The 11,287-nt window shown below is 33.2% G+C and overlaps 1 protein-coding gene and 1 non-coding gene across 2 annotated transcripts; one reads left to right on the top strand and one right to left on the bottom strand.

Annotated features, from left to right (window-relative positions):
- Positions 1 to 7,029: 7,029 nt before the first annotated feature.
- Positions 7,030 to 8,133, bottom strand: LOC127126596 (germin-like protein subfamily 1 member 7). Its single transcript, XM_051055548.1, has 2 exons — positions 7,908 to 8,133; positions 7,030 to 7,821 (listed from the first exon to the last, which is right to left on the bottom strand). Exons 1-2 carry the CDS (start codon positions 8,023 to 8,025, stop codon positions 7,274 to 7,276), a joined length of 666 nt encoding a protein of 221 aa, XP_050911505.1. The 5' UTR covers positions 8,026 to 8,133; the 3' UTR covers positions 7,030 to 7,273.
- A 2,837-nt stretch (positions 8,134 to 10,970) lies between these two features.
- TRNAL-UAA (transfer RNA leucine (anticodon UAA)) lies at positions 10,971 to 11,053 on the top strand. The gene has a single exon. It is a non-coding gene; the product is annotated as a tRNA-Leu (tRNA).
- Positions 11,054 to 11,287: the final 234 nt, after the last annotated feature.

Here is an 11,287-nt window from a genome sequence, read left to right on the forward strand (position 1 = left end):
ACCTTCCCCTTGCGTAACCGACTCCCGTACCCTGTAATCTTCGGTCGTAAGACCATTTCCTTTCCAGGTTTACTTCGAGCGTTTCCTTTCCCTCCTTTGGGATAAATAACGCACGGTGGCGGCTCTGTTTGTTTGTTTTTTTCGCCGGTTGTTTTTCGCGGATGCGACACTTAGGACACTACTTCTCCTCATAACTCTTTCAACAAGTTCTTCCCTTTCAACATTCTTCTCACCATGTTCATGATCGAGTGATTCTTCCTTTTGGAAACACTATTATATTATGGTATATAAGGCGGTACTACCTTATGTACTATGCCTTTTTGATCACAAAACCTACCAAATTCATTTTAGACATTTTTTCTTCCACCATCTGTTTTGAGAACTTTGATTTTGTGATCGCTTTTCCTTTCAACCATGGGCTTGAACTTCTTAAACACTTTAAGAACCTCGTCCTTTCCCTTGATTACGTATGCCCGTGGTTTTATACTATGATAATCAATGAGTGTGATAAAATATCTATTGTCACCAATGGAATCAACTTCCATCGGTCCACACACATCAGAATACACCACATCAAGGTGACACTTGGTTCTAAAACATGCATCCTTGCTGAATTTTCCCTTATGTTGCTTCGTTTGCACACAGTCTTGATAAATTTCAGCTGGTATGTTTATCAATGGGAATCTGGTAACCATCTTTTTCCTTTGCAAGACGTTGAGATCTTTAAAGTTGAGATGGCCAACCCTATAATGCCATAACAATTATTCTCTACTAGCTCCAATTGCATGACACCTATGCTCCATAACCTTCAACTCAACATTGAAAATTCTATTGGGAGCCATAGAGGCTTTTAGGACCAAAACATTGTTTGCATCCATAACGCATAACATCTTGTTCTCCGTATGAATATTGTAATCCTTGCCAAGAAATTGGCCAATACTTAGAAGATTACACTTTATTTTGGGGATATTAAATACATCATTTATCAAAGAATTTCCACCATCCATTCTCTTGATCGATATATCACTGATCTCTTCCACCACTAGAGTGGTATCATCTACGAACTTTACTTTGTTATTCATGAAACAATTGATTGTAACAAACCAATATTTCCTCTGTGATGAACACCCAGAGTCCAAATACCATTGATTAATTGCATTGCACTGCTTCTTTCAAAGTCACCATTACATTTTCTTTAGCATGTAACTGATTGGCATAAAACTACAAACGGTTACACTTTGGTTCTACAATGTTTTTCAAACTACTGATACTATCTTGCCACCTTTTGATGATGCATTCTCCTTCTGTAATCATAACCAAGATTTTGCTCTCATCATCAAACTCTTGTCTTGTAACTTGAGGTTCTTTCTTGTTGGCATTGCACTCTTCTAAAAAATGAAAAAGCTTTTGACAATTCAAGCATTGTACACTGATCTTTTCAATGATCCTTCTTTATCCTCTACCTCTTACATTTCTACCTCTAGATTTGTTTGATCCAACAGCCATATTACCATTATTTTCACCCTTTTGGAATGTTGATTTTTTTGAACTTTAGGATTCTCTTCCACCAAAATTTTGAAATTTCCCTTAACCTTTGTTCATATGCCACTTTTCCTTCACCCTTTTGGTTCGCTCATTGAAACAGGCTTGCAAAGCAATCTCTAAAGTTTCCTTATCAACATTTATTTCCTCCATTTTCTGCTCATGTCCATCAAGAGAGCTCTGCAACTCCTCTTTGCTAATCGTTGCAAGATCATTTGATTCCTCCATCGTAACCACTACATTGTCAAATAGTAGCGTCAAAGAACCCCAAGACTTTCGCGACAACATACTACACTATGACCGTTTCTCCACATGCCTTCACTTTATTTACCAATATTGCAATACTCATTGTAAATTCATAAATTATTTCCTTCTTTTCGATTTTAATCAACTCGAGTTGCCTCTTATAAGTTTGTACGCTCACCACATTTTCCTCATCATATACTTCATAAGTTTTCTCCTAGATTTTCCAAGCTTGCTTCGAAGTTGTACAATCACCTGCTTTCTAAAAATTATCTACAACAACACATTAATGGAGCAAAAACAACGCCTTGTAACATTTCATCTTCTCTTCCTTATGCCTAGACCTTTGTGCATCCGTTGCACCTTCTACAAATGGAGTAACACCATTCTTGATCACTTCAAGAACATCTTGATAATCTAAAAACACATTCATTTGTTTGCACCAATTCTTGTAATTATTCGTATTGAGAATCAAGATATTTGCAGGGATTTTTTCATTGGAAACTGAAGTGATCATTTTTGCACACTGGGTGTTTTATGGATCGAACCTCGCCCTAAATGCCAAATGTTTGAACTTGGCACCACCCGATTGGGGAATATTATTGAGCTTGGAATGGGATATATATATATATATATATATATATATATATATATATATATATATAGAGAGAGAGAGAGAGAGAGATGGAGTACAATTATAAAACAAATAAAACTGAAAAGTCGCAGGTATAACTGGTTGACATATTATGCCAATCGGTTGCACTACTTTACATACTCAATTTTAGCTAAAGAGTTCCAGGTGTAACCGGTTGACATAAAAGTGCAACTTCTTACATGCACTAGAATTAACTTTTTTTCTTAACATCCCCAAGGCATAATTGAAAGAACATTTCAAAATTACGCACTAAAGAAACAAATAAACAAGTACCTCATTAAGGAATAAATTTATGTACAAATTAAGACCAATTTATACTCTTTCTTAGTTTTTGACATAATATTTAAAAAAATAATGGAGGGAAGATGAAAATTGACCTATTCATCTTCATAAAATCATCTTCGTGGAAAATGGAATTTTATTCCTTGAGTTTACATATTAAACTCTTACCTTTTCTTAGCAGCCTAACTTTCCACTCTCCTAGGGCATCATAAATTTTTATGGGACATGGTCGGCAAGATAGGGCTTCATGGCCCCCACTCCGTCACTACCGCCAATTTGCACATTGGGGTGTGTGACTCACGTTGATATTGAGTTACTATACACACCCATTGATTCGAGAATGCATCAATATATATTTATTCAATATTCCCAAACAAAGATGCCACAAGTTTGGAAACAAATTGTATCAGTTTTGAAAACATTCGCCCAAGATTTACATATAAGGGAGGACTATCGTATCGCGAACTTGCTTACGTATTGCAAACACTACTACAAAATATACATTTTTTAGTATCTTCTTACTTTGTCCATTTATTCAACCATAATAATAACTCATTTTTAATTTTATCTTGATCTTGATCTTATACTTCATCTTTATCTTGATCTTCAAGAAGAATGTTCTTCAGAATACCTACACAATCAGAAACTCTTACCTCTACCGACTTGGGATTACTTTTATCAAAGGTAACATGGAATGATTATTCTATAGAAATGTCTCTTTTATTAAATATCTTGAAATATTTACTAGAAGTGAAATGTCCTAAGAATAGATCTTCATCAAATTTAGCGTCAAAATTTTTAAGATTATTCTTTAGTTGTTAAGGACAAAACATTTGCATCCGAACATACGAAGGTGAGAAATATTGGGCTTAATTTGTATAACTCATAAAGATTTTTCTTTAGAATTGACCTTATCAAGCCATATTTAATTACATATCAAGCATTGCTTAGTGCATTAGCCCAAAAGTACATAGGAATGTTAGTCTTATTAGGCATCATTCTTGGAAGTTACTCAAAAGATCTATTTTTCTCTTCCACTATCCCATTTTGTTGAGGAGTATGTTGTATTAGAGAAAGTATGCTCAATACCATTCTCATTATAAAACTTTTCTAATACCTCATTTTGGAAATCACCTCCAAGATCACTTTGGATAGATGCAATGCTTAATCCATTCTCGTTTTGGATAACCCTGGCTATATTTCGAAAGGCATAAAACACATCCCTTATATCTAATAAGAAAAAGCCCATGTATAGTGAAAGTAGTCAACCCATATTACAAGGGCGTAATAGTTCTATCCAAAACTAATTGTTTTGGATGAGCCAAAAATATCCATATGAAAAGATTATAAAGGCACATTTGCATAAACAATAATTTGATTTAAAAGAGGCTTTTACTTGTTTACCATTTTAGGATACATCACCTAACCTATTATTTTCAAACCGCAACTATGGTTGAACGATTACTGAAATTCTTTTCTTCGGATGACAAGATGTCAAACAGAATGTTGGAGCAATGTGTGTGACGATTTAAATGCATAACAGACTAAATATAGGCATAATATAAATAACACAAGAATTGGTAACCTAGTTCAGTGCAAAACCACATACTTATGGAGGGTGTTGATCTAACGAAATGAAATTCACTTTTAATAATCAAAAGTACAAATTGATATGATTTGAACTCATCCAGTTCAATGCCTCTTTTTCTAATACTACCTGTTAGTTTCTAGACTCTCCCTAAATCTGAGACACCTCTCACTTTCACTCGAGCACTCTACTAAGTGTGTTTATTCAGTTAAAAATATGAAAGATAAAATTTCTAATACAATTCAAAATTGTATTCAACTGATTTAGAATTAATGCCTAAGAATATAGTGTACAAACTATAAATATAAAGACTCAACTCAAACTCTCCTATAGAGTATATAATTTCTCTTGAGGTCTAAGTCTTCACAAAGGAGATTTACTCCTCAAATAGTAACAAAATTCCACCTAGAAAGCCTAGTAGGATTTGAAGTTGAAAACGCTGATAGCTATCTCGACTAAAAATTAATATATCCTTGCGGAAAAAGTTATTCAAATTATCCATGTTAGGTATAGTACAATCAGTGGTATACTTATGTCTGTCAATGATGCTCGCATACTTAGTTTGTCTCACAGTATCACTAGTGTTCTTAAATCATTTTACACTAGGGTCATATGGTGTATACAAGCAAATTTACAATCAAAGTAATTATATATATTTAAAATCTTCTCCACATAGTGAGATTGATCAGAATATATTCCCTTCTCGGATCTAGTAATCTTGATTCCAAGAATCCAATTGACTTCTCCAAGGTCTTTCATATCAAAGTTGTTGCACAATAGTGATTTCACAACATTCATAACATCGATGTTTGATCTAAATATGAGCAATTCATCTAGATAAAGTGACTTGATTGTAATAATAACATTGACTTCTCCAAGGTGTTTCATATCAAAGTTGTTGCACAACAGTGATTTCACAATATTCACAGACCGAATGTTTGATCTAAATATGAGTAATTTGTCTTCATAGAGACATATGATAATGCAAATTATAATTTTTCACATTTGTAACTTTCAATCACTTTCTACCCATTTGATATTATTAAATTATCAATGTTTTCATACCTTTGCGTTGGTGCCTATTTTAGACCATATTAGACTTATCTAACTTACATACCTTGTTTTCTTATCCATGAATCACAAACACATCCAATTGGTCCATATATGTTTCTTCTTCTAAGTCACCATTTAAAAGAAGTTTTTAACATTCATTTAGTATACTATTAATTTATAAATAGAAGTAATAAAAGTCATTCTCAATTCGAGTCCTAATCGATGAAAGTTCTAGTGACCATAGAAAAAGTATCGAAAAAATCTATATTTTCTCTTTGTCTTAAAGCTTTGGCCATAAGGTGAGCTTTGTATTTATCAATTGTTCCATCAGGTTTTAGTTTCTTTTATAAACTAATATAGCCAATTGATTTGCAACCAAGAGACAAGTCTACTAAGTGTTAGGTCCGGTTACATTTTGCGAATCCATTAAGAATATATTTTTTACATAGATAATCATTCTCTTTCCATGAATTGATTTCTTTCCTAAATTGTAAATCCTTTTCTTTAATTTGTGCAGCAAATTTAGATTAATCAGAAATAACAATTCCATCTAAATCCACATATTACTTGTCGTTAATTTGCGCATTTGATCCATAAAGAACGACAGAAATGTTATCGGTCAAAAAGTTGACAAACTTTTTGATGGTTAAGAAAAAACATATTTTTGGTTTCTAACATTTAAAATGACATCCCTCAAACTTGAATGGCTTATAAGAGGCAACATCAGAAGTACTAATAATTTCTTCGATAGCCATGTCAGTTTGAAAAGGTATTATGATTCTTGTTTTTCGATTTTGGAAATCTGGCACATAAGAAATTATTGGGTCAAGTCGTAAACTAGGTTGCTCTCTTTAAGAAGTTTTGCATCACTATCCAAAATTGTGCAAGGCAGACAATCAACCACGGCACGACCAAGACAAAACATCCTAGTTCTTACTTATTCAATTACTAAAATTGAATACTTTTGGGACACACCATAAGAGGCCAATCTATTGTATATAAGCACTACTAAATTGTAGTATGAGACTTTATTTTTTAAAATTCACATGTTCACACACAAGCTTATTTCTTACCGATTTCAAGCTAAGTATTTCTTTCATTTTTCAACTATCCATTCAATTTCCAAATGTTGTTATGAATATCGAAGAATATACGGATCTTTATCATTGAACTCACATGCTTCAAATCTATGAAAAACACATTGCTAAAACAATTTGTAGCATTTATGATGCCATGATACTTATGAAAGTCGTCCTCACCTCTGAAAAATTTGGAAAATGCGTTACTATAATGATAGGTATGTACCGTGTACTTGTTGATGTACATTAAGAAGATATATTGAATCAAAAGTTAATAATCTCAAAAGGCAGTCACAATGTCTCAAATCATAACTATTTCCTGAAAATCTTCCAAAACATGAGCATCCACACTCATGTTCAAAGAAAAGTAAACATGTATAGGGTAAATACTCAGGACTTCAACTTCATGTATCATCTCATTTATTAAGAAAAGATTTGAGTATTATTTCTTATTCTCATGGAAATAAATTATTGTGAAAATTATAATATTAATATTCGTAACGAATTTTCTAAAAACTAAATCAAAATGGTAAAAATAAATTATTGTTAGTATGTAGTTTAACTTATAGTCGGATAAGAGTCATTAATAATTCAAAATAATGATCACCATTGGGATAGAAAATTATTAGCTTACAAAAATCCTCAAAACAATCTATTATTGAACCAAATGAAACTCAAAATAAAATAACCACATGTTCAAATAAAAGACAATACATTTTATTTATTAACAATAATAAGAAGAAGAAAGTAGGGAAGGTTGATTGCAGGATGTGATTGAAGACCATAAATCAATTATCCATACTGAATAAATTGATTTATTATGTTCTCGAATTAGTTGTTGTCGTACCAAGACTGCTTTTGAAGATAATCAATGATGCTCTTATCTACTTGAAAAGCTTTGGTAAGAACCTCGTCAGAAATAGGGGGATTAGATTTGAACAACGCATTTGCAATAGTAATAACTCCTGGATTTTGACTGCTAAGTCCAGCAATTGCAACGGCATTACCGTATCCCACATTTAGTTGAAAGTGGATGAGACCGATAGGAAACACAAATACATCACCCTTGTTGAGCACTTTGGTGAAGAGACGATTTTTATCTTGATTGGAAGTGACAAATCCAACATAAAGGGTGCCTTCAAGAACTATAAGGATCTCAGTGCCTCGAGGGTGAGTGTGGGGTGGATTTAAACCCTTAGGTGCAAAATCAATGCGAGCCAAAGATATGCCGAGTGTGTTTAGTCCGAATAGTTGATCTACAGTGACTGCAGTCACTTGAGAGCCTAATGCGTTTGAGGTATTTCCAGGATTAACATGTTCGAAGAAATCTTCAGCTTTAACTAACGCAGGGTCTTTACAGAACTTTCCATTCACAAATACTACAAATCATCAAGATATAGTTAGAATAGAGTAAATTCTTAACACAAGCTAATTAAAAAAAGATTTATGAAGAATATATAAATACCAGCATCTTTGGGATCTTGAATTGCAACACAAAAGTCTTGGAGAGGACTAGGGTCATAAGCAAAGGAAGGAGAAGATGCCAAAGCCAAGATGGTAACAAGGAAGTAAAGGACCTTCATTTTGCAACTCACTTTTTATGTAAATTATTGTTTGCTTGTGAGAATTGATTTTTGTTGCATGTAAATCTTGGTATTTATAAGGTTGAAACGTTGAAGTGGGTTGCAATTGAAGTTTACCGTAATTAATTTAGTATTAGATAATGAATCATTCTTCATAAATCAAATTAAGATCAGTATAATAGACTTTGTCTTACTTCCTTAGACATAATTTTTATAATAATTGTTTCACATTCGTCCCAACACAAGGAATAATTGAAAGACCATTTCAAAGTTTCCCAGTAAATAAACAACTAACGACTTGATTATCTATGCATTATCTTCAGCAAATTTACCTTTTGATTTTAAATTAACACACCATCTATTGTCAACAACAGTTGGTGGAATGTGGAATATTTTTTAGCAATCGGGTAGAAAGACCATTTCTGATTTTACTGTGTCAACAAAATAATAATTAATTAAGGATATGTTTCATTTTTTATTTTACTTTAATAGTTTATTTCAAAATTAATATTTCTTCATTTAAAATGGGTTACTCTCTATTTATAGGTTGTGTTTGCTTGCTCTCTAAGCAAAAACTCTAACTAATCTAATTCAGCTAAAATTACAAAATAAACCTAAGTCAAAATCTTTGTCGAGCAACCTGCTTCGACATTTTGACATAAATGTTTCGACACTTCCTTCCCTCTGTCGAACAACCTTCTTCGACACAAGGAATTACAATTCAACACACCACCTAATTTATTATGCCTAAGCTATCCACATTCATCATAAATCTTAACTTCTTGAACACTTCGATCTGCACTCCTTTCGTCATGATGTCTGCAATATGATTTTCATTTCTGCAGTGTTCAAGATTCAACTTTCCTTTTGCAACTTGCTCTAGAAGATAATGAAACCTCATTTCGATGTGCATGCTTCGTCCATGTGCTATCATATTCTTTGCCAAATTGATTGCAGTCTTATTTCGACTCCTCATAAACTTCCTTATAGTCTATAGGTTCTTCATCTAGAACCTCACTTGCAAAGATTAAGGCATAAGCTATAAGATATGCATACATAAGTGTGTGTGGGTTTGAACCCCATAGCCAACGACCTTTTTTATTTATCAATTATTGTATACTACATTAAAAATAATGTTATAAAAATCTTTTCTACTTCAAGTTTTTTTATAATTTTCTTTCTCACCAAATTCAATTTTTTTTTGCTTTGATGATCTTGTAACATTTTCTTCCATTTGGTCTTCAATAGGGGATGGTTATGTACCTTCCAACACTGCATGAACGCATTTCTTATTAGTGTAATTGGTTGACATATTTTAACAACCGGTTGCACTATATCACAACTCTTTTATTTCGTCGATAATGACAACCCTACTAATCTTGATCCTTCTATTTGTTGCATCAAATATTTTGTAACCTTAAGTATAGTGATACCCTATAAGAATTATCAATTCTCCATTTATCACCCAATTTCTTTCTAAGTTATCCCAACACATGTTGACATGATACCGAACCGAAAACTCTCAAGTGACTCAGATTCGGTATAAATCCAGACCATGTTTCCTCTTGTGTAATACTTTCAAGCTTATTTGTTGGAAACGTATTCAACAAATATGCAACTCTGGACATTGCTTCTCCTCATAACTCTTTCAACAAGTTCTTCCCTTTCAACATTCTTCTCACCATGTTCATCATTGAGTGATTCTTCCATTTGGGAACACTGTTTTATTATGATATATAGTGTGGTACTACCTTATGTACTATGCCATTTTGATCACAGAACCTATCAAATTAATTTGAGACATATTTTCCTCCACCATCCATTTTTGAGAACTTTAATTTTGTGACCACTTTTCCTTTCAACCATGGACTTGAACTTCTTAAACACTTTAAGTACCTCATCCTTTCTCTTGATTACGTACGCCCATGGTTTTATACTATGATCATTAATGAGTGTGATAAAATATCTATTGTCACCAGCGGAATCAACTTGCATCGGTCCACACACATCAGAATACACCACCTCAAGGTGACCTTGGTTCTAAAACATGCATCCTTGCTTAATTTTCCCTTATGTTGCTTCGTTTGCACACAGTCTTGACAAATTTCAGCTAGTATATTGATCAATGGCAATCTGGGAACCATCTTTTTCCTTTTCAAGACGTTGAGATCTCTAAAGTTGAGATGGCCAACCCTATAATGCCATAACAATTATTCTCTACTAGTTGCAATTGCATGACACCTATGCTCCATAACCTTCAACTCAACTTTGAAAGTTCTATTGGGAGCCATAGAAACTTTTGGGACAAAAACTTTGTTTGCATCCATAACGCATAACATCTTGTTCTGCATATGAATATTCTAATCCTTCCCAAGAAATTGGCCAATACTTAGAAGATTACACTTTATTTTGGGGATATACAATACATCCTTTATCAAAGAATTTCCACCATTCATTCTCTTGATCGATACATCACTGATCCCTTCAACCGCTAGAGTGGTATCACCTACGAACTTTACTTTGTTCTTCATGAAAAGATTAATTGTAACAAACCAATATTTCCTTCCTGTCATATGCGTTGAACACTCGGAGAGAGAGAGAGAGAGAGAGAGAGAGTGAGAGAGAGATGATGCATGGCTTTGTGTGGAGCCTGGAGCATTGATCATTATGTCTGCATGCTTCGAACTTGAAGTAGAATGGAAAATTCACTCTATCTTTCTCTGTGCCGAAAATTGATTCCAAATGTTCCACCGTTGAAGATGAATGAATGTAAAATCGTTTGATTTGATTTGATGCAGAGTAAGGAATTTTTCTGCGTTACGGTTTTTTGATTTTGTAAGAATGGGATTGGTTATAAGTTTCTTCTTAGTTCTAGATTGCTCATAAAATTTAATCAAAGTGAAAATGTGTTTGATTAATTATTGTATGTGACAAAATAACAACAAGCTGGTTTGCCCGAGAGGTTAAGGGGGGAGACTTAAGATCTTCTGCACATAAGTGCGCGTGGGTTCGAACCCCACAGCCAACAATTTTTTTTCCTATTTGGTTTATACTACATAAAAAATAAAGTTATAAACATCTTTTTTACAACAAGTTTTTTTTATATAATTTTCTTTCTCACAAAATTCAAAACTTTTTTGCTTTGATGATCTTCTAACATTTTCTTTCATTTGGTCTTCAATGGGGGTTGGTTATGTACCTTCCAACACTGCATGAAAGCATTTCTTATTAGTGTAACTGGTTGACATATCATAACAATCGG

This window comes from Lathyrus oleraceus, chromosome 3, assembly GCF_024323335.1.
Source record: "Lathyrus oleraceus cultivar Zhongwan6 chromosome 3, CAAS_Psat_ZW6_1.0, whole genome shotgun sequence".
NCBI lineage: Eukaryota > Viridiplantae > Streptophyta > Magnoliopsida > Fabales > Fabaceae > Lathyrus > Lathyrus oleraceus.